The 25,532-nt window shown below is 33.6% G+C and overlaps 3 protein-coding genes across 3 annotated transcripts in view; 1 reads left to right on the top strand and 2 right to left on the bottom strand.

Annotated features, from left to right (window-relative positions):
* Positions 1–2,090, top strand: part of LOC133181562 (CST complex subunit CTC1-like) — a 43,032-nt gene extending 40,942 nt beyond the window's left edge. The window contains exon 24 of the mRNA XM_061316051.1: positions 1,779–2,090. Coding sequence (XP_061172035.1) covers positions 1,779–1,933 — 155 coding nt within the window. The 3' untranslated portion in view covers positions 1,934–2,090. The remainder of the gene's footprint in view (positions 1–1,778) is intronic.
* A 31-nt stretch (positions 2,091–2,121) lies between these two features.
* On the bottom strand, positions 2,122–10,565 carry LOC133181563 (acetylcholine receptor subunit alpha-like 1). Its single transcript, XM_061316052.1, has 5 exons — positions 10,133–10,565; positions 5,987–6,031; positions 4,654–4,763; positions 3,597–4,581; positions 2,122–2,552 (listed from the first exon to the last, which is right to left on the bottom strand). Exons 1-5 carry the CDS (start codon positions 10,331–10,333, stop codon positions 2,385–2,387), a joined length of 1,509 nt encoding a protein of 502 aa, XP_061172036.1. The 5' UTR covers positions 10,334–10,565; the 3' UTR covers positions 2,122–2,384.
* Positions 10,566–11,918: 1,353 nt separating this feature from the next.
* LOC133181558 (acetylcholine receptor subunit alpha-like 1) lies at positions 11,919–24,729 on the bottom strand. The gene is made up of 5 exons (XM_061316045.1): positions 24,208–24,729; positions 17,409–17,453; positions 17,185–17,294; positions 13,488–14,481; positions 11,919–13,362 (listed from the first exon to the last, which is right to left on the bottom strand). Exons 1-5 carry the CDS (start codon positions 24,403–24,405, stop codon positions 13,195–13,197), a joined length of 1,515 nt encoding a protein of 504 aa, XP_061172029.1. The 5' UTR covers positions 24,406–24,729; the 3' UTR covers positions 11,919–13,194.
* Positions 24,730–25,532: the final 803 nt, after the last annotated feature.

Below are 25,532 nucleotides of genomic sequence, written 5' to 3' on the forward strand. Positions count from 1 at the left end.
TGAACTTGGCATTTACACTTTCATAAAGTATAATTTTATAAATGTCCAAAATATTTCTTAAGAGTGTATTGAGGCTCCTTAATATTACTAATGACATCTGCTGTTCTTGACAAAGACTTAAACAGATGAAATATGATGATAACGAACAGTAATCAAGCTCAAAAGTCCATTAAAACACCACAAATTTGGAATGGAGCAAACATAGATCTCTAAAAACATCAGAGGTGGGATCAGGTGCTGTGGTTGAGTAAGCACCCCCTGTTGACCCGTCACACCTGCTGTGTGCTCCTTGTCATGATTGGGCAAACGAAAAATCTGTAGACAATTCAGTGTAAAAATAATGGCCTAACAAATTGTATGAAAAATGTCAGTCAACATTCGACTTAATGATAGATTGTATTTGCTGACAAGGTCATTTTATCAACCATAGAATTTGCGAAATTTTGACTTTAAATGAGACTGTTGATATTCTTGTTTCATCAACTTATTTGTCAATAGTGTGTCTCATTTTAGAAATTGTTCTTACAAAGAGCATGCTATTGTGTTTGGAATCAACTGGGAGAAATAAATTTCATATGCAGGTGATATTGGTATATTGCTATTTAGATATAGGAAGTAGACGATAGAAAAGTTGAAGCCATCACGTTTATCATGAAATTTTGTTGTTAGAGTAACTTTAATGTCCTTTTTCCTAGACAGATACCCAAATATGAAAAAAATGTGTCAGACTCTGTGGTATCTTAGTTTCAAGTTAATCAATGTAGGAATGAAAATGAATATTGCTACAGGGCTCTACATTAACGCTTGTCCGGTACCAGTCAAAAAAAAAATACGGACAACTGAATATTGCTGTGCACTTGTCCGATTGGAAAAGTGCATTTTAATGTAAAGAAGTCTCTAAATAATAAAAAGATTGACTGTGGAAAGTTTACCGGTAGTTTAAAGACGGAAGCAGTACATAAAAAATGAACTTTGATCCTGATACGAATCGCTATGTAATTGAGTTCACACTCAATCGGGATCTAAGTTCACTAAATGCATACTACTGCAAAGGCATGACAGAACTTATGAAGTTTGAATTCTGCTTGATGTTGAGATTATTTATGTTGTTGTCAGAAAGTCTGGATAAAATTGAAGTTCGGACAAGTAAATGTCTTGGTCACTTGTCTGAATGGACAAGTAGGAAAAATAGTTAATGTCGAGCCCTGTTATAATCGATAAAGCATCAACCATATATCTAAATGTTGAAGTGAGGGCCACAGCAAGTGTTTCCTTCTTCTCATGCAGAAGTTTTTGAATAAATTCTGCTTCATATGAATGCAAAAATAGGTCTGCTAACAAGAGGGCTCAATTGGTACCCATGGGAATTCCAACAAATTGTTGAAATACCTGATCTCCGAAAACTACAAAGATATTGTCAATCAGAAACTCAAGCAAGAAATTCAACCTATTAAAAATAAAACGGTCTATAGTTAGGGTTTTATTTTCATTACAGGCATTAGATGTATAAAAATACATAACTCTTTTTCTTCATAATCACCAAATTCTTTGGAAATGTACAGAACATGCAGTAGATGTTGGTCCTCTTGTTTTAATTTGAAGTCATTGAACGCACGTTCATGTACACAGTCTGACAGTTTTTGACATGGAAATGAGATATATTCTATGGAGCAGTCATTCCTAAGACCATTGTCACAATGTCCACTGTAATACTTTATTGATTGACATCATTCTATAGGACAATTTCTTTGATAACGTCTTAGTTTGTAATGTTGTAGATTTTGACAAGAAGACTGTGGACCTAGGTTGTGGAAAACAGGAAACAAGATGTCTACCTGTCCCTCAGTTCACTTGCCTTGACATCCGGACACTTGATGTTAGTTCTTACATTGTACACAATCTTAAAGTTTCTTCAAAACTGTGTGACAGCTGACAAAATAATTTGTTGTCGCATGTAAAGCAGTAGGCTTTTGTATTGTTGTTCGGTATGGAAACTACTGTTGTAGAAACTGTTTTGTTAACCTTGTTGAGATTCTGGAAAATACTATGTGTTTTAATGTGATTGTAATAAAGCAATAAAATCAAATATTGATATGATGAGTAATCTTTGACCTTGTCCTATATGAGATGTTGACTTTTTTCAATATGTACTGTACAATCTGTGACCTTGTCCTATTTAATATGTTGACATTTTTCAATGTGTATAATCTATGACTCATCTATCTGTGACCTTGACCTATTTGATGTTGACACTTTTAAGTATGGACACCCTTTGACTTCATCTATCTATGACCTTGACCTATTTGATGTTGACACTTTTTAGCATTGACACCCTTTGACTTCATCTATCTGTGACCTTGACCTATTTCAGATGTTGACACTTTTCAGTATGTACAGTCTGTGACTTCATCTGTTTTAAGAGGTTCCCTTGGATCATAAAGAGACGGGGCATACAGGAAAATGCTAAGAGTTCCACAAATACATGCTGTAGTGAATATGTATAAAAATAGTCTATCCATCACCATGGCAACATACTTCCAGTCCCTCTCTTCCTGTAATAGAAATTCAAAACATTTTCATTTTCATCTGTGAACAACAGAGGGCGTCTTAGGGTCTTGAATAAAAGTTAATGTGACTAGAATTACAATTTCGATCCTCGACTTAGTACAAAAACATTTAACAACAAAAATTGTGTAAAAGGTCATGTCAGCTTGAACTTTCCTTATAAAAGATAGCAGCTGATCAATATCTGCAGGTTTAAAATATAATGATCCAGACAGTTCATACTTCAACTAGACAGAAAGAATGTGATCAGACATAGTAGAGGTGTAATATTCAACTAGACAGAAAGAATGTGTTTGATCAGACATAGCAGAGGTGTAATATTCAACTAGTCAGAAAGAATGTGTTTGATCAGACATAGTAGAGGTGTAATATTCAACTAGACAGATAGAATGTGTTTGATCAGACATAGTAGAGGTGTAATATTCAACTAGACAGATAGAATGTGTTTGATCAGACATAGTAGAGGTGTAATATTCAACTAGACAGATAGAATGTGTTTGATCAGACATAGTAGAGGTGTAATATTCATCTAGACAGAAAGAATGTGTTTGATCAGACATAATAGAGGTGTAATATTCAACTGGACAGAAAGAATGTGTTTAATCAGACAACTAGACAGATAGAATGTGTTTGATCAGACAGAGTAGAGGTGTAATATTCAACTAGACAGATAGAATGTGTTTGATCAGACATAGTAGAGGTGTAATATTCAATTGGACAGAAAGAATGTGTTTAATCAGACAACTAGACAGATAGAATGTGTTTGATCAGACATAATAGAGGTGTAATATTCATATAAAAGCCTTCTCGAAAAAATTCTTTATTTTGTAGAAAAGCAGATTTCTTTATCATTTTCAAGTTGGCGCTTTGTTAAGTTTTCCTACAGGAGTATTAGTACTATTTAGACATTGCTAGATTTTACCTGTTGTGGGAAGTTATTGTCTTTGGATAACCACAAGAATAATTATGTGCTAGTCTAATGTTTAGCGATAAGATTTGACAGAGCTTTGATGATGACAGAAATTATTTACCGTGTTATCCGCATCTGTGCTCCTCAGATGGTCAGCCACAAATTTTACCCCAGACAGGGCTTCCCTGACTTCCAAAGGGTACCTCCTCATTTCTTCTGACCCAGCAGAGTGATGCCTGCAGCGCAATCCATCAGGGGAGTTGAGCAAACTGTCGTTGGAGTTGTTTTCTTCTGCTGCTTGTTTGAGTTCTATTCCATTAGGAGTGCGTGTATTTACTTTTGGCTTTCTGTCCAAGTCTGGTCTCTTCATTAACAATATTCGGGGAAGAATTTCAGTGAAAACTCGCTTTACCCATGGATTCATACTATGGGTTGACGGTTTTCGAAAATGTATCCCTAAAGTGTAGACTGCCAGAAAGATTGACATTGTCACAACTATCATTGTAAACAACAGGTATTTCCCGATAAGTGGTATAACAAATGAAGTTGGAGGATTAATGTCTGAGAGAAGCAGAAAGAACACAGTGAGAGCCAAAAGTATAGAGATGGAGAGGGTGATCTTCTCCCCGCTGTCTGATGGCAGGTAGAACACTAACACAGTCAAGCATGAAATGGATAAACAAGGCATGATCAGATTCAGGGAGTAAAACAAGGTCCGCCGACGAAGTGTGATATTAAATGTGATATCTGGATAAGGCTCGGGACAACAGGGGTAAAACTTTTCTTTCCGGCGAGCTGTGACATTGATAATGTCCCACTCTACATTCTGGTAGAAGTCCTTGAGATCGATACCTCGGTCTATCACTTTCTCTTTTGTCTCTTCATAGAACACGGCCTGAGAGTCACAGAGATGTTGAAGGTCCACCTCATGTCCATCATACGTCCAAGACCCAAATTTCATGAAACACTCCTGCATGTCAAATGGAAAGTACTCTACGTCAATGGGACAATATGTCTTGTAGATAACGGGAGGCTCCCAGATGATTTTCCCAGTATGGTACACCGTAGCCTTGGTCTGTAAAGTTACCACGAAGTCACCGTCAGCACTAAAAATAGAAAGGAGAAATTGAAGATAATGAATAAGTTTGTTACAGCGAAATTCGAATCAACAGACTGACTTGTTGTAGATGATAATGTCTGGACGCCACAGAGAGTCCGAGGGAATGTGCGTCATGGATATCCCTCCGTAAGATTGTGGATCCCACCTCAGTCTTAGGTCTAACCACTCCTGTAGAACAATTAGAACTAGTACATTAATCTCTGTATAATTACATTGATCTCAGAAAGTCAAAGGTTTTGTTGACTTAATTACAATACGTACTTGAAAACTTAAAGTATCTGTGCAGATTTTTCAAAGAAAATATTGTCAATAAAATGTATATGTATATCACTCTTTACAATAAAATTGTTTTTTTTTTTCACAAAGAGGAAACATTTCTATTTCTCATTGATCTTCAGGTACACTGCTGCAGGGATAAATGCACTGTTAACATATCTGCTAAACTTGGATGACATTTGTTTGTAATGCATTCCGACAGAGAATGGTATTCATTTAAACAACAAAAATTCTAAATATATGACATTAACTTTATATACAAAATACTACTTATCATGGTCTTGGTATTGAAAGCTCCGAAACATTTAAAGATTTGGCATTATAGCACTCTTTAAATGCAGGCTAAAATTCATGGTCTTTTACAAATACATACTACCGGGGTCTTTATAAAACTGTAAGAGGTTGTTTCAAAGGCTGATGACTCTTTATGGTGTCTGATGCAGAACTGGTTATAGTTTTACCTGTCTTAACCAAACACTTGATCTTACCTGTTTAAGGCAAACATTTATTTAAAAATCTTACCTATCTGAATCAAGCAGATAGTATTAAAAGTTGATTCACACAACATCTTCATGGTCACCTCGTTTTAACCGGCCTGAGCCAAGTACTAGTGGATATTTGGTATTACCTGTCTCAACCACAAACTGGTGGTTATTATCTGGTTCATTCCTGCCTCAATCAAACACTGATGGCTTTTATTTTCCTACCTGTTTAACCAATCACTGGTGGTCATTATCTGGTTTGTACCTGCCTAATCGTATAACTGGTGGTCCTTATTTTGTTTTATCTGCCTAACCAATCGCTGGTTATCATTATCTGTTTCTTACTTGCTCCAGCCTATCAACAGTCATTATTATCTGGTTCTAACCTACCTTAGCCAATCACTAGTCATTATCTAGTTCACTCCTGCTTAAGCCAAATATTGATGGTCAATATCTGGTTCTAACCTGCCTAAGTCAACCACTGGTGGTCATTAGCTGGTTTATTCCTGCTAAACTGCCTAAACAATCATGATGGTCATTAGATCTGGTTCATACCTGCCTATACCTAACACTGGTTGTCATCAGGTTCAAACTGCCTTATCCAATAATCAGTTGTTATTATCTGGTTCTTACCTGCCTCAGCCAAACGCTGGTGGTCATTATCTGATTTTTTTCATCCTGAAAGAAAAGTCGTAGTAGTTAAGATAGATAAAGATTTTCTTTTATTATTAGTATCTTCTCTCCTTATTTTAATTGCACTTATAACTCCAGCCTTACGAACTCCTTATTTGGTTCACAAGAACATGTAGTTTAATCTACTAGGACAATACTATTTTCCGATATCACGTTTGTTCTTTGCTTTAATTTAAATATGACTGAAGGGATACATACGTGCTCTCGTGAAAATTTAGAAGATCAAAGATTTAAAAATAATTGTCATACGAGTATTCGATTAAATTCCTTTGTATGGGAATTTCGATCAAAAAAAATGCCCAGAGCATTTAAATGTCTAATTAATGCTTTCGATATAAAATAGACCTTTGCAAAAAATTAAATTATAGTTATTTGTTGATAAGATGTAAATGGTGTATTGGTCTGAGAAAGCAACCAAAGAGAGACGGTTAGATCAAGATCCACAGGGGTCACGTGACTGGTATAATTGACTCGCTGCTGGTGTGATTTGATTAAAAATGAGATACAATGTTTGCTCCCAAAGATATTCAGGCTTGGGCAAGAAAATCATTGACACATGATTATAGAGAAGAGACACGTCCATAAAAGCTCAAGATGTACACAAGTCTGTCAGAAACAGATCAAAATAGGGATCAACATACATGTACCAACAAGAGATCGATCCAATCATGTCGCTGTCATCCAACCCATATCTGTAGAGGAGCCAATAAAACTGCATTCTGTTCAATTTGTCAGGAAGTGTGCAGGTTTCAAAGTTAAGTTTTTTAATTATTTGACTCGCATAAAGGTGATTTATATAATTTATCTCTTTATGATCAGACTGCTTTAGACCTAGCTCCTTACTATGTGAAATGTTTCGGTAGAAGTATTCATATATCACAGAGGGAAGCTGCATAGAAATGAATATCAATTTGTAAAATTTAATCATGTTCATTTAAAGAAGATGGACGAACAAGACAAGCAAAATGCCTATTGTGCGACAAATAAGGAAGTTTAAAAAAAAAATCAACTCTCAATTATGACAAAATTTTCTTTGATTAACATTAACGTATACTTAATGTAAAATCTCCACAATTTACAACAATCCCACAAAGATTGAAATTATGTGTTAATGAAATAGCATACAGAGGTCAAAATGATCATTTCATCATATTACTCAATTTTTCCACATGAGTGGGTCTTCGCTCCATTTTTGAAAAGATTATACTCAAAGTATGCGTGAAAAATATACAATTTTAGGGTAACAAAAACATTGAAAAGGACCCACTATATCTGGAAAAATACACTTTTATATGACACAACATTCGTATCTTTTCGAGAAATATTTGAAGTCCATTTAGTCAAGGGTTATATCAAAAACATGATTTAAATGACGACATTTGTCATGAGCTGTATAGCGTAGTGGTTAGCATGTTAGTCTCAAAGAAAAAAAATGACATTCAGGATTTTTATGTCCTGGGTTTGAATCCAAAGGATATTACATTTTTTAAAATCATAGAATTATTTTTGCCGAAAGAATTTTCCGCGGAAAAGTTTTGTTTTTCATATTTCATACCTTTTAAACATGAAGTTTTTTCTTTGGCCGAATCAATATTTAAAAGTTGATGCCTTTTATGACCCTCAAAAAATGCTTTTGAACGGTTTGACCGTTTAAATTACAACTCTTTTTCATTGTTTTTATTTATTTTATTTCAATATAAATAAATAAATAAATATCAAAACTTTTTTAAGTATAGTAGAATTGTTTTAATAAAAAATTTAAAGAAATTTAATCTACTAGAGGTAATTTTTTCCACATACAATTTAAAAGGTCCTTTATGTATACGTAGTCAAGAAGCATCTGTTTGAGTATCCTCAATGATGTTTGGTGTTATCAGGAAAATCGGGTTGTATTACGTGTATTATTGCGACATCTGTAGTTCTTAATTTAGAAGTAGACGAGCGTGGATACTAGCTTTGTTTTTAAGCTGCACTGTAAACGATGTCTAAAATACTTCCCGGATCGCATCCATAATAATATACATTTCTCCTTAAGAACAGCGGCGCCGCACAGTCATATCATTAAAAGGACCCCAGTCATATCACTATACGAGCACCCTCATAGCAATTCTCCTCAGGAAAAACAGGACCAGAGTCACATATTTTCATACAAGCATCCTCAATTCCCCAGAACAGTAGGACAGCAGTCATATTGATATACAAGCATCTTCAATTCCCTTCATGAAATATAGGACGGCAGTTATATTAACATATACCAGGATCCATTCCATTCATGAAAAGTATAGGACTGCAGTCATATCAATATACAACCATACTCATGTAGTCATTGAAGTGTAGATTCTGTTTCCCAAGCCCCTAGCGGATCAAAATTTTACATAGGAAATATATGGAGAGAAAAAGGGTCACTGTCAAATTAATATGCCAATTTGTAGTGTAGAATCAAAATGGTAAAACCATCGGCGTGACCCCTGGTGTAGGGATGGGCCACAATAGAGTATAAAGTTTTACATTAAAATGATAGTCCTTCAGACCTATCAGGCTACAATTTGTAAATCTGGTCTCAAGCCTTAATTTATTGTGGCATATTTCTGCCCCTTACATGGAAGATAAATTGTGTTAACATGCAACATAATTATAAAGACATGCGACATATTTATGTCAACATGCAAAGTAATTATGTCAGTTGACATGCAAGTTACCAATTTCTTTAGAGAATTTAATTTTAATGTTGGTAAAATTACTTACTAACGCCAGTTTACGACATCATACAAGCAAGCTGCAACAGAATTATGTTGACATGCGACTTATTTATGTCAACATGCAAGATAATTATGTTAACATGCAAGTTAAATATGCGAGATATGTATGTTAACATGCAACTTATTATCTTGCAGGTTGACATAAATACCTTGCATGTTAAAATATTACTCGCATATTGACATAATTATCTTGCAATATGACATAAACAAGTTGCATGTTGACTTAAATAAGTCGTAAATTAACATAAATAAGTTGCATGTTCACGTAATTATCTTGCATACTGACATAAATAAGTCGGATGTCAACATAATTCTGTTGCATCTTGCTTGTATGATGTCGTAAACTGGCGTTAGTAAGTAATTTTACCAACATTAAAATTAGATTCTCAAAAAAGATTGGTAACTTGCATGTCAACATAATATATTTGTATGTTAACATAATTATCTTGCATGTTAACATAATTATCTTGCATCTTGACATACTTTTCTTGCATGTTAACATAATTTATTTTGCATGTAGGGGGCAGAAATATGCCACCATATTAATTTAACAAAAATTAAAGTTTTTGAAATCATGTACTTCAAATTGATGGCTATACAAAATGGCTCTATCAAATTTATTCCCCGAGTTCAGTAAATTTGCCCATGAATTAATTCTTTAAACAATTCCACATTTTCTAAATTTTATTTATGCCCTCCATTTATCTTATGTCAGACAAATGCCTGTACAGTAAAGAATGAGTGGAAACCAGTTCCATTTTGGTCCTGTAAACATGTATTTCAAAGAAAATCCCAAAATTTAAAGTTTTAATAAATGTGCCGTAACTACATGAAAGGATGTTAATGTTTGTAGTAAAATTTATTTAGCCAAGAATCCGCCACACGTGAGAGAGTGTTTTTACATATAAATCAAGATAGCACGATCTTACTGTGTATATATACAAACCGTAAGAACGTTCACCATCCATCTCCGATCAGGTGCAGATCTGACTGATATTTCTGGTGAAGTATTCCAACTAATTTTTAAAAATCAAGTTTTGACAATCCAACACTCTAACCATTATATTATGCCTTCACACAATTGATTAAGCAAGCAATAGTCAAAAGTTTTAGTTTATATTCTTTGAACAGTTTCAAAAAACACTTTATTTATATTCTTTCAACTTTAACTTTGTATATTTTTTAAATTCACAATGTAAATCATCAAACTTTTCTGATTGATCCTCTTATGTAAAGAACTGTATGTAAAGTTCTCTTTCTACACATGATAATGCACCTTTGATCAACAATTAAATATACACCCCCCCCCCTTTAGTCCCGCACTCACCACATCCAGTAGCTGTGACAGACGCATGCCCAGTTTGACAGTAAGTTGGACTGAGTTGTTTCCAGTAGGTCGTATCAGCTTGCTGTACTTCTTACCCAATAGGTGTTCGTGAAGCTTTTTCTCCGCGGGTTCATGTCTGCTTGTTACTAATCCCAAAAGACTGACTATTATACTAGAAACAAGGACCGCCATTAAATCCATCCCCGTATACACTGCACGACACGGCTGTACATGGTCGTCAATGACCTGATCTGTACAACTAATCGACCAATGAATCTCTAGAGACACAACTGTCAACTAAAGCGAATCCAAGTCAATGTTAATCCTATTGTTATTTAATGAACCGACGAATTAAATATTTATTTATTTAGAGTACTTAAACTTCATTTTGATTTATCCAGTAAGCTACAATACAACGCGTCTGGGCCTGTGTACAAACGTTTGACTTTCCAATGTAAGGTCAGAAGGTTGTGCGTTACTGGTAACACGGCCAGTATCATTAATGTGATATAGCGTTAAATGCTTTCTTCACCTTCAGGACGGCGCGGTGTTGGAGTGTTAGGCATTCCGTTTGTCTCTCGGTGTCAGATATAAAACATCGCTTCTCTCTGACGTCTGCTGTTCATGTCTTTCCTTGAAGATGAAACTTCACTAATCACCTGACATCAAACGTTCTTGCTCCTTACACCTCTCTTATTTGTTATGTCTAAATAAAATTCCTAGTTCAACGTCCGGAATGCTCAATAAATACCTAACATATACAAAATCATCTTTTAGTTTGAGTTCAACAAATGAAACAGCTGTTTCAGAGTGACTACAATTACGTTTGCTTTCTTCCACAATTAACTGTCTCTCTCTAGTGTTTGATAGCATTAGAAGAAGAAATTTCTATATACATCTTTTGTTAGAGGTAACAGAAGGCGCCAATTATTGATCTTTTTGTGGAAAGAAAAATTATGACCGGAAGCTTCTGAGCTCAGGTGTAGCTTAACATGAAAGAATCTTTGCTTGCATTTTAAAACGTAAGTAACATCGACATCGCTTTGGCAATGTACACTTCTGTGATGGAAACTAGACTGCGAAATCATTTATTAGGCTGCATTTCAAGAAAAACTCTACATTATTTTTAAGGAAAATGATTTGCTGAAGACTCGCTCGCAAAACTTAAGTAGCAAATACTTTAGAAAGCAGATTTATACATTATTATTAAGTTTGTGGTTTATAACAGAGTTTTGATTCTATAGTACGCGAGCACTCCGATACATTACGATTGCTGAGCATGAGATATGAACTGCACAGGCTAATTCCAGTTCTACAAGCGTGCGTGATCCTGGTTCTCTTCAAAATTATCCGACGCCATGAATTTTGATATGACCGAGACGAACTGTAAATCAAGAGATGTAACCCAATAATAGGACTGACCTTCGTTAAAAGAGCTATACATCAGTCTTAATGGCTCTGTTACGTTGTATGTACATCAAAAATGTCCATTAGGCCATTTAAGATAGGATTCACATTCTCTTCCAAGCCCACAAATACTGAATCGATGAGTACTAAACCATCTTCCTTCAATGTACCCCTTTTTTTGTTTGTTTGTTTGTTTTTGAGAATTTGTGACAATCTTTAGTTTTTTTTTTTTAATTTCAGTTATATTAAAATGTAAAAAAAAAAAAAAAAAAAAAAAAACCCTCACAAACGCAAACAATTTCTAAATGTGCAAAATCCTCTAGAAAATATATGATTGTGTATCCAAACACTAACTAGAAACCCAATCTTATCACATAAATTTGAAGTTTAACCTTTTATTTAGAACCATAATTGCAAGACAAAGTAGTGTTTATAGTGTAACAATACTCACTGCAGCATATTAGCTCTATCTTATTTCTGATGTTTTAAATTAGACTTTTAATCTTTGTACAGTAAATTTACAGCAGTCAGCATGTACAGTCGATTTACAATTGTCTCACTAAATCTACACTTCATTAGAAGTTGTTCAGCAAATTTACAGTCGTTTATTTACAGTAAATTTAAAAATTGTTATTACTAAGACAACTGTACATTTTTCTTAGTCTCCGTCAAGATACAGTTAATTTATAGCCAGTCAATACTGTAAACCAACTTTTATTCGAGTGCGATAAATATTCGCGAATTTCGCAACCAACTTTAATTCGCGAATATTTATCGCCGCGAACCATTTTTTTTGTTTTGTATTTGTAGAGAGTGTTGCCTAAGTCGCGAAAAATAATCGCCGCGGATTGATTTCAAACTGCCGAATCGCAAATAAAAGATGACGCGAATAATAGTTGGTTTACAGTATGTATGGCTGATTTACAGTTGTCTCACTATAGGCAATTAATTTATAGTTATTTATGTACCATTAATTTGTAAATTTACAGTTAATTTGTAGTGACATATGTACAGTTAATTTGCAGTTTTATCTGTACAAATATTAAACAGTTGTATATGCATAGTATTTTAAGAGTTGTACGAAGGTTGTCCAGTAAAATCGTAAAGAATGCGTTTTTATTGAAAAAATAATGCGCGCACTAAGCTAAAAATTTCGGCAAATGTTTATCATATTGAACGATACCTTATTTTTTTTGTGGAAAAATAAAGACAAGAATAAAGATTTTATTATTCTTCAATGTGCACAGGGTAGTCCCGATGAAAAATATACTAAAGAGCAGTGAAAATTTTATTTTTTACTGTAGACAACTTGTCCACGATTTCACCAGCCAACCCTCATATATGCACAGTTACTAAACAGTTGTATATGTACAGGTAATTTTCAGTTGTACTGTGTATGTACACTTATCTAACAGTTGTATATATGTACAGTTAATTTACAGTTGTATATACAGTTACTTAACAACTGTATATGCACAGTTAATTTATGCTTTAGTTAATTATTTAGAGTTAATTTTATTTGTATATTTACAGTTAATTTACATTTACTTAACAGTTTACATGTACAGTTAATTTAAGTTGTATATACAGTTACTGTACAACTGTTTATGCACAGCTAATTTAACAGTTGTTATTGTACAGGTAATTGACTTACATTAGTATGTACAGTTGAACTGATCATCGAGACTTAACGGTCCCCGGGGGTCATATAAAGAAGGTGCATACAAAAATATACTAAGTGTCCCACATACACAGGCTGTAGTAAAAATGTACAAAAATAAACGATCCATCACCATGGCAACGTACTTCCAGTCTCTTTCTTCCTGTAATGTACAAAACATTGTTAAAAAAAGAAGAATATGCTTATCTAATACTTTAATATCTTTGCATAATCTATTTACTCTTGTAAAGAAATCAACCTATCATGTGCACAATGATATTTAAGTACCATATTGTCTGCATCTGCTTCCCGAAGATGGTCCGCCACAAACTTGACTCTGTCTATGGCCTCTCGGATTTCTTTGGGGTATCTTTTGATTTCTGTGGAATCTCCTGAAGGATTTCGGACTCGTAGTCCTTCCTGGGTATCCATATTCCATCCCACCCTTGCGTGGTTGTGGTTCTCGCGCACGTCTCTCATTTCTATGCCATTCACATTCCTGTACTGTTTATCTTTGGATTTACGGTGTAAATCTGGTCTTTTCATTAGTAGCATGTTTGGAAGAATCTCGGTGAAAACTCGTTTGACCCAAGGGCTCATTCGATGAGTTGAGGGTCTCCTGAAGTGAATACCTAACGTATAAACAGCAAGAAAGATTGACAACGTCACCACTATCATCGTAAACAATAGATATTTACTGATCAGGGGTATCACAAATGACGTAGGTGGACTGATGTCTGAAAGAAGCAGAAAGAACACAGTGAGAGCCAGAAGTATAGAGATGGAGAGTGTGATCTTCTCCCCGCTGTCTGATGGCAGGTAGAACACTAAAACAGTCAGACAGGAGATTGTTAGGCAGGGCATGATGAGGTTAAGAGAATAGAACAAGGTTCTGCGGCGGAGTGTGATGTTGAACATGATGTCAGGGTAAGGTTGAGGACAGCATGGGTAGAATTTTTCGCTCCTCCGGGCTGTTACATTGATGACATCCCATTCTACATTCTGGTAGAAGTCCTTCAGATCAATGCCACGGTCAATGATCTTCACCTTGGTGTCCTCGTAATACACCGCCTGGGAATCACACACGTGTTGTAAATCTATCTCATATCCATCATATGTCCACGAACTAAACTTCATAAAGCACTCTTGTATATCAAAGGGAAAGAACTCCACGTCAATGGGGCAGTAACTTTTATAGATAGCAGGCGGCTCCCACACAATTCGTCCTGTATGGTGAACTGTTGCCTTCGTTAGCAGAGTAATCTCAAATGCCCCATCAGCACTGTAAAACACAATCTTGTATCAATTGTTAATTCTTGTGATATAAGCTAATACACTGTCAAACACAATCTTGTATCAATTGTTAATTCTTGTGATATTAGCTAATAATACACTGTAAAACACAATCTTGTATCAATTGTTAATTCTTGTGATATAAGCTAATACACTGTCAAACACAATCTTGTATCAATTGTTAATTCTTGTGATATTAGCTAATACACTGTAAAACACAATCTTGTATCAATTGTTAATTCTTGTGATATTAGCTAATACACTGTCAAACACAATCTTGTATCAATTGTTAATTCTTGTGATATTAGCTAATACACTGTAAAACACAATCTTGTATCAATTGTTAATTCTTGTGATATAAGCTAATACACTGGAAAAAATTGAAAGACAACACATCGTTATGGCGAGAGATAACCGTGCCCCTTTGTCGAAAAAAAACCCTCGTTGTATTTTTCCCAAAAAAGGCCTTTATTACCCAATATAGCACAGATACATTTCTATTCAAACCATGGCCCCTGGGGATAGAATTATAGGCTCAATCAGGTATTCGACATTTTTAAGTTTAAAATAACATTTGAGAGTAGCAGGTCTACACTATATCATATACATATATTGATATGTAAACATTCCCACAAAACCTGTGGATTCTTTAAAGGTGCTGACATGTTCAGCATTGTGGTTCTCTCAGAAGAGACCTTAAATTTCAAAGTACAGATAAGCTTGTCTATTCCGGACACCACAATCTTCCGAATGAGACAACATTTTGGATTAGACATTTTAAACAATTGAATTCACTGAAATGGACTAATATTTTCATTGGAGTATGTAATCAGAAAATTTTCGCTGGGACGTAAAACTTTAATCAATAAATGAATAACTGCCATGATTTTTTTTTAAACTTAATCTAACTAAGAAATGACATCAATTTAGAGGAAACCGTTTTACCTTACCAACTTAAATGGTATTTACTGAAGGAAAACTTAATTTTATGAATCATTTGAAAACTACATGGTCAGGATATTGATAGTACACTAAAGTGCATTCATTACGAACATGTGGATTAAATACGGAAATAACGAACAGTATTCAAGCTCGACAGTCCATTCAAACAATACAAATCAGGAGCAGAGCAAACACGGACCTCTAAAACATCGGAGGTGGGATCAGGTGCCATGGAGGAGTGAGCATCCCCTGTCGACCGGTCACACTCGCCGTATGCTCCTTGTCATGATCGGGAAAACACGGGAAAGACAGTAGACAATTCAGTGTGTAAATAATGGTCTAACAATTAGTATGAAAAACGTCAGTCAACGTTTGACTTAATGATAGATTGTATTTGCTGACAAGGTCATTGTATCGACCATAGAACTTGCGAAATGATGACTTTAAACAAGAATTTTGATATTCTTGTTTCCTCAACTTGTTTGTCAATAGCTTGCCTTAGAACGATTAGAAATTGTTCGTACATAGAGCATACTCCTGCGTATCAAATCAACTGAGAGACATAAACCCCATATGTAGGCGATATGCTTATTTAACGCCATTACTTAATATCGCGAAATGGCCCAAGAGCGTCAAATCGCGGGAATAATAATTCGCGAATGGGTGATTTATCTAAGAGATTTTACATACATTAAAGCACCATAAAAATAAAAGCGAGTAATTTTATTTCGCGAGCGTTGCTTCTCGCGTAATTACGCGATAATTTATTCCTCGCGTGTATTTAGGAATCTACAGTATATTGCTACATAAGTAAGGGAAGTTGACGATTGAAAAGTTGAAGTTATCGCGTTTATCATAAAGCTTGGTTGTTAGGTTACCATTAACGTCTTTTTCTAGAAAACCGCATTCAATAGTTGTACCTACAACAGAAGACTGTCGATCATATCGCCAATACTTACAAGTTTTACCGAGCTCACTATACTTATGTGTTTCACATACGTATGTATTTTACATACTTTTTTATTTTTTTTTTTATAGATTACCGAACTATATTTATTGATTTTATTTTACTTATGTATTTTAAATACTATTTGTAGAGTACTTAAAGTTGCATAATGAGTCAAAACCATGTGTTTCTTTTAAGAAATTTGTATCACAAAACAAAAGATTTCTGTGAAATATGAATATAGCGAAGTTTTGACAACTCAACTGCACGTAAAGCAAGAAAAAAAACTGCAAAATATAAGTCCCGGAAAAACAAATGTTGTATCTATCGCTTTGTTTTTATCGTCAATGTCAACACAATGTCAAAGTCACGCGTCCTTTATTTTTAGCGTGAAACTTGTAAACAACATTGAATTGGGGCAAGCAGAAGTAACGAATAAGTTGTGATCATCTTTTTTGAAGATTGTATCAAAATTCTCAGTCATCCGACATTTATATCTATGGAATTGAAACCATTGTAAATTCTTCAACTTTTCAGCGCATGCGTACAATAAAGAGGAAGACGTGAAGCAATATTTTTGTGATGGGTTATACCAAGATTTTTTTTACTCTTATTTTTCTCCATCAAATTAGATTTTTTAGGTTCTGAAACCTGTAATTTTCTGAAACCTAATATCTTCAAGAACTGAACAAAATTTGCATGTGTCATGCACAAATTCTACTGTTGTCAATTTTCCCGTTTGTCCGTCACAGTGTCACTTTAACTAAAGCTATGTATGTTACTTTACATATGTATTTGACATACTTGTTATAGAGTACAATGTCTGGTCTCCAGAGCGCCTCGGAGGGAATGTGTGTAATAAGAATCCCTCCATAAGACCGGGGGTCCCACCGTAAACGAAGGTCAACCCATTCCTACAACACACAGAAACAAGGAAACATTTGAAAATGATGAAAATCAGAATACTAATTATTGATCTCTACTATTTTCTGATCTTACCTATCATACTGTCAGAATGTGGTCCTTACCTGTCGGAGCCAAACACTCGTGGTCATTATCTGATTTTTCTCATGCTGAAATCAAAATAAAAACTCTTGATTTCGGGAATTTTCCCTACTGAATACCATTATAACAGTATTTTCTTTATACACTGTGTTCGTCTTCATATTTAGCGTTTCTTCCCTGACAATAGTGATGAGCGTAAACATCTTATGTCCGCTCGTTTTATCGTTATATTCGCTAGCTGCTGTTTAATCCTCTATAATTTAAACACAAAGTTACATGTCTATTTTTTGATTATGTATAGGAACTTCCGGAAGCTACCTTTGGGGAAAGACCTTCTTGACAAGATTATTCGTTTTTTGTTTTTGTTTTTTTGTTTATTTTTTACAACGAAATACACGTCTATAAAGGAGAATTTTGGGTCATGAACCTGTAATAAAATTCTTATACCAAAAAGGCAGAGCTAGGATCAAACTTTCTGAAGATTGAAGACAGTGATCTGTATAACTTAACCAATAATATACGGTCTACATGATCACAGCGTGCAAAAAAATCTACCGACTATGATTCTAAAAGGACTGCGTATTACGATTACATGTTCATTATTTTAAAAAAATGAAACGTATCGAATAGTGACACAAAACATATCGAATCTGAAAAGTACAATAAAGATTGGGAAGCCCATTTAGGACCCATCATTTGAATTTGTTTTGTCAATTTTTGGTAATATCAAATTTAATCTGCTATTACAAATTTGTTAAATTAGTTAAAACGACTTTAATCTGTTATATCAAATTTATTGAATGTATTAGAATGAATTCTTAAATTTGATACAACAAATTCAATTCAATTAAACGATTTCTTAAACTTCTACTAACAAATTGAATTCGTGAAACGAATTCTTAATTATTTTTTTTTTATATAAAAATTAAATTCGTTTAAACGAATTCTTGTAACGATAAAACTTATTATATCGAATTCAAAATTATTTATCGATTGCCATTTAATTGGATTCCGTATATCAATTGCTGAATTTGAATAAACGAATTTATTTGGTTACAACAAATTCTTGAACTCCTTTAAACGATTTTAATTTGTTATAACAAATTCTTTGCTTCGTTTAAACGAATTTAATTTGTTCTAACATAAACGACACATCTAACATTCAAAGCAACACATACAAGTGTTTACTACGATTTGAGAGTATAATGGCATAATTATATCATGTAATGAAAAAGAAAGTACTGGAAATAATGGGAGGCCATAATATACACGTTATAATGCTGAGAAGATAGTGTATAACGTTTAATTCTCAATCACTGTGTTCTAAATAGTAAAGGTTTTTATGTTTTAGTACAATGTCTATAATGATGTCGATTGAGGCGAATCTTTAAATGAGAGCTGCGGCTTAGGAGAATTGGATACAACTGAAGCGTAATGTTCCACTAAATTCCTCAAGACGTAATTATCTGAATTCAAAGTCTCTACATACAGGAATCATTTACTGTCTCTACATACAGGAATCATTTACTGCAAAACATCTCTGTATTCTGTATTATAAAGTCATGTACAAAAAAGTTACAAATATTCTAATGAATTCTCTGTAACTAAACTATTTTTCAAAATTTGTTTTGTATCAACGACATTATCAACAAATAAAAAAAAATGACTTTCTTAGTGAACTTAACGTTAAATCAATTCTGAATGTAAATCATGCACAGATTTGAATTAGGAATTCTGAATTACAGCACTGGTTATCATTGGTTCGAGAATCTCCACAGATCTATCGCACCTTGTTATTAGAGAGTTTGTTGTTTTCTTTTTATTTTTATGAATAATTCTTCCATAGACCATTATTTTTACTTCGTGAAAAATAAGATTTTGCACCGCAAAGTTCAGGTAAATAATTTTACACTTCACGCGAGAAAACAATTTCCTTTGTGTAATTTTATAACCGTGTCTGTGACATATTTGATCCTTTGTAAAACATTTGAGTTGTTCGTGCATGTATATATTTCTCTACGGGGAAAGTTATATTAAGAGCAATTCATAAAATAAACACATCCCATGAGTCTATTGAATACAAATGGATTTTATCAGATATAAATAGAAACCAAACACAAATTAATAAACATGAGATAACGAAAGAGAATATAATCAGAAATACACCAAATATATATAAATATTAAAATGAATATAAAAAGAGAGCTCATACAATGAAAATGGATTTGTACGTCGGAAAAGTGCATTAAAGACGTCAAAAGCGTACAGGAATGCATCAATAAATATTGTTATACCCCTATATAACAGCTCCTATGTAACTATACGAAAAAAAAAGAGCCCAGCATTTTGACTGTTCCGGCGACTATTGGAGAAAGATATAGGGCACGGTCGATGTAGAAATATTGTGTTTACTTGCTCAAAATCATACGCTTTAAAGTCATAATAATCAAATGCATCTTTACATGTAAAACAAAAAAAAAAAAACAACAAACAAACCAAAAAAAAAAAAAAAAAAAAAATCAGTTGCCAAAACAGCACATTTATAGACGCACATCCCTAAACATACATAATTATACAAAATAATCCCAACGCAATGAAAAATAAAATACCATTATAAACATGCAATTCTGAGAAGCAAACTACAGGGGGGAAAATAAAATACCATTATAGACATGCAATTCTGAGAAGCATATTACAGGGGAAAAATAGTTATGCAGTTGCTTTCTCATTTATTTCCCATCTAACTGTCAATTTACCGGCTCAGGGGGTTTGAAAATCAGGATTTTATAAATTTCTAGGGAATCTGAGTGAAAGTTGACATAATTAGAAATTAGCTAGAATATTAAAAACTAAACATTAATTATCTAAAACGAAAACTTGACACAGAAAGATAAAAGAATATTGTTCCTCCTGATATACATGACGAGTCATGTGGTATATTTTATACTCCTGATATACATGACGAGTCATGTTGTATATTTTATACTCCTTATATACATGACGAGTCATGTTGTATATTTTATACTCCTGATATACATGACGAGTCATGTTGTATATTTTATACTCCTTTTATACATGACGAGTCATTTTGTATATTTTATACTCCTTATATACATGTCGAGTCATGTTGTATATTTTATACTTATATACATGACTAGTCATGTTGTATATTTTATACTCCTGATATACATGACGAGTCATGTTGTATATTTTATACTCCTGATGCACATGACTAGTCATGTTGTATATTTTATACTCCTGATATACATGACGAGTCATGTTGTATATTTTATACTCCTTATATACATGACGAGTCATGTTTAATATTTTATACCCCTGATATACATGACTAGTCATGTTGTATATTTTATACCCCTGCTATACATGACTAGTCATGTTGTATATTTTATACTCTTGGTATACATGACTAGTCATGTTGTATATTTTATACTCCTGATAAACATGACCAGTCATGTGGTACACATGTATATTTTATACTCCTGATACACATGACTAGTCATGTTGTATATTTTATACTCCTTATATACATGACTAGTCATGTTGTATATTTTATACTCCTGATATTCATGACTAGTCACGTTGTATATTTTATACTCCTGATATACATGACTAGTCATGTTGTATATTTTATACTCCTGATATACATGACGAGTCATGTTGTATATTTCATACTCCTTATATACATGACGAGTCATGTTGTATATTTTATACTCCTTATATACATGACGAGTCACGTTTTATATTTTATACTCCTGATATACATGACTAGTCATGTTGTATAAAAAAACAAACATATATGCTTATGAATATAATTAATACAAAGAAAAAAAATCTTTAACTTGGGAGGGGGGGGGGGGACTTGAACCGGAGACCTCAAACACAAAAACAGTTCAGCGTACACCATTAGGCTACGCACGCTATTGATAATTTCTGTGTCTTTTGTGTGTGTGTGTGTGTGTGTACTAGATGAAATCCCGCGCAAGCGCGGGGAATTGAATTTATAACACTACCGAAAGAAAATATATTGTAGTTTCTACTGACAGCCTACAGGCTTATAGAAGGAAGAAATACTTTGTTCAAAATCACACAGGAAGTAAATGTACGTCTCCACCCCCTCCCCACCCCCTTTTTGTAAAAACTTGAAAAATAACAATTTCATTTAATTGACGTTTATTGTGAAACCTGTTATATAATGTTATGGACATTGTACTTCAGATGCTCTTATTTCATTTCCGCCAAGGATAAAAGGAGCGAATACACATGTATGCACATTTTACTGATAAATTGATGTGGGGGGGGGGGGGAGGGTGTTAAAAATTCACAGGTACTTGGGTCTTGGTTTATAAATATGTATGTACCTTATTGATCTGTAAAAAATGTACTCTACCTTTTTTTTTTTTTACATATCAATAAGGTACCCGGTACATACATATTTATATACCAAGACCCAAGTACCTGTGTAAAAATTAGCTGCTTAACGCCCTATGAATAGGCCGAGTATTTGATACAAAAGACTATTCAGAAAAAAACTGAAATGTATTGATTAAAGCACAAAATTTTACAGCTTTAATTATATTTGAATAATATCTTATTCATTAATTTTCTCTTTTCATGTAAGCAAGTTTATTACGAAGTACAAATTGTACTTCGGGTTCGTTGCCACGATGCTCTCAGTAAGCCGGAAAATACAAATTACCGATAAAGTTACAAATTTTACCGATAAATTTATTAGAAAAACTTACTACATATTTAGTCTTTCGATATATAAATATATTCACAACTTATAGTGTTATCAATGATTTACCATTATTTCAATGACCAAAATGACAAAAGCTTTTTTTTTTATTTTCATGCAGCTATAATCGCCTCGTTTTTCTTTTTAACTTCGGGCTCGATGCTATATGATGTTCTAGAAGCTTCCGTCAATATTAAGATCGGCGAGTGACGAAAATAATTTGCGCATTTACCTTTTTAATCGGTTATCACAACTTATTTCTTTTATATCATTTAAATGAAGTTTTGATTGAATAATAAAGTGATGACGTTTTATGAAATAAATAAACGATTGCTTGTTGTCAGTTTCATTAAAAACTGCCACTAACTTAGATCCGCCAACCGGAAACGCCAACGTACTCACGTTTTTGCTATTTCATGGCTGTTTATAGAAAATAGAAGTAAACTTTTAATTTAATGTACGACACTTACTATGCGAGTGAAATCTAAATATAGTTTACGGACATCATCTTGTATCTCGTGTATTGTTAGAGGAGTAAGTAAGAACTCTGGTGCACCGGTTTCGGAGTTTATTTGCAAAATTTATTAATTTATAAGTATAGATATCCGTGTAAAGAGTCTTTCGGAAAATAGGATACCTGAAGTATATATAGAATGTTCAATATGAAGACCAAGTTAAACCAAAACGATTTTGATATAACAATATCTACTATGATATCAAAAGAACGTAACCCGTTCAAAATTTCTCTGGTTTAAGTTGGTTCAAATACAAAAACCTGTATTTTTTCAATGCTCACTCAATAGATCTCCATATATCTCATACAAAATCTGTAAAATTCATTGCTCTTGTTTGATATAATTAAGACTGTTTTTGCCAAGTACTGGTATAATCCGAATTTGTCCATAGCTAGATTTACTTCATATCATAAAATATTGAAATACCCCCGGTTTTTTGGATGGTTGCAAATGCGCTATATTGTAGCTAGGCTATTTGATGTACTACGTGCGCTGTATACCTCTTTAATTTGTATCTACATTAGACGATTTTACACAGCAAAATGTAAAAGTCAGGTTTTACATACAAATTAAGATTGCTTTCCGTACTTTCAATAATATGATGTTGTCACACCCTTATATTTCAATATGTTTACACAATCGAAATGATTGATTTTTTCCCCAGTAACATTTCCATTACATGTGTCAGCTTGGTTTTCAACAGATATTTTTTCTTCAATAAGATAAAACAGAAAGTGGCGGCATATTTTTCAGAGGAGAGACTTTCCACATTACTATCATGTTGTAAATTTTGAATTTACTAGAGGAAGTAAATGCAAAATTTACAACATGATATTACTCTGAATTCCAAAATACAGCTAAACTATCATTAACGAAAGAAAGTCAGAAGGATGCGCTAAAAATGCTGCCATTTTTTTCATTTTAATAAATAATATTTCACAATGAAACGCGACAATCAGATAACAAGGAATAAAAGAGACCTCGTAGTAAGCTGTAATGTATTTTCGCCAAATATTAGAACATTTATAGCAAATGTGCTCTAAATATACCTTCTACCTGAGAAACACACTCTTTCTTGATAAATACAATGTTCTGTTGTTCATCATGTTTATATTCACCATGACTTAATAAAAATATCAAAAAGTAAGGTAAATCTTTTCTGTACAACGATTCTGATAGAAAGTTATCAATTCCAGAAGCTTGACAACTAAATTCACCATCACTATGAACACGTTTGAATTGTTTTGGAATGTAAAACGTCTGGAGAAGTAATGAAAGCGCTTGCGTTTTGCGTTTTACTAACATTGTTGCCTTGTTATTTTTAATCTATCTATCTATCTATCTATCTATCTATCTATCTATCTATCTATCTATCTATCTATCTATATATATATATATATATATATATATATATATATATATATATATATATATATATATATATATATATATATATATATATATATATATATATATATATATATATATATATATATATATATATATATATATATATATACCGGTTTTATAACATATCCCAAGATTACTCACAATCTCCAGAAGCTGTGACAGGCGCAGTCCTAGTTTGACTGTTAGTTTGACCGAACTGTTTCCCGTGGGTCGGATTAACTTGCTATAGTGGTTCCCCAGGATATGGTCATGAAGTTTCTTTTCAGCTGGTTCATTGTTGCTGAGGGAACCACCCACTTCGCCCACAAGAACCACTATCAAACATAATAACATATCCATGACTGAATTTAATTGTCGAAGACACAATACTTCGTCCTTTGAACGCAGTTGAAATGAATCAAGTTAAAATCAATGTCGGTTTGTACTCGGTACCCAAAGGCGACGGGATTCTTGACTGTCATTAGAGAAGTCTGGTGTAAGATGCAGTTCATTGAGATTGGTAGCTTCTGTATCAATATATCACAGTCTAGATTGCTGACACTATGTGGTTTGTTTATGTAGACAAAAAATGACTCCTCACCCCTCTTACTAATTGCGCGATTCCGTGCTGGTAGATTCTGTTGTTACACACGCCGATCTAGCAGCTCTATAGCACCAGCGGCAAGTTTACTAAGAATACACAAGATAGTTTCCCCTCTGAGCAGCTGTTACGCAACACATCAGAAGTTGAGTGCTATCCTAAGTAATGTACTTATCTGTGTATGACATCGTAATTGGATATTTATTACTCTTTTATATTTTTGGAGGCAAATCAAAATATCTTTGAATTGACATATTGTTCTACTATTCCACGAAGAAGGTGCATAAAACTAAAGTAAAAGTTGTAAGAGACTCTCGTTTATCGACCGACATGGTCCTTTTCTATTTTTTTTCAGCTCGCTTTAACGAGAATCAAAAAGTTTATTTGTAACGCGAAAACAAAACCGACGTCTTCCCGCAACTAATCGATGGGAGACTTTTAGGCATTGACTTTTAACTAGACGCAGAAATGTCCATGTGACACCGTGTTCAATGTCTGTCAAATTTAAAAGAATGTTAATTATACATTCACTTTCAACAAATTAGTATAGAACTTTAATACGTTTCTTTCTATATCTGTACTTTGGTAAACTTTTAATTTTTACTTGAATGGTTTACTCGAGTTAGCTTAACTTAAACGTAATTAACTAAGACCACCTTCTTAAGACACTTCATACCGTGCACCTAGGAGCTGCCTATAACAATCAATATTGACTCAGGGGGGAATAGAAAAAGAAAAGAAATCTTTTTAACACTTTCATGAGATTTGTCAAGTAAAAGAAGGATTTGTAAATATCAAATAAAGGCTTTCATTTAATCGTATACATCAGAGGACGATCAGGAAAAGTGGGCGGAGTCGGGTTACAGAGAATGGTTCTTTCAACAAG

Source organism: Saccostrea echinata, unplaced genomic scaffold, assembly GCF_033153115.1.
Source record: "Saccostrea echinata isolate AGI-Se365-2 ecotype Australia unplaced genomic scaffold, CSIRO_AGI_Sech_v1 ptg000009l, whole genome shotgun sequence".
In the NCBI taxonomy this organism is placed as follows: Eukaryota; Metazoa; Mollusca; class Bivalvia; order Ostreida; family Ostreidae; genus Saccostrea; species Saccostrea echinata.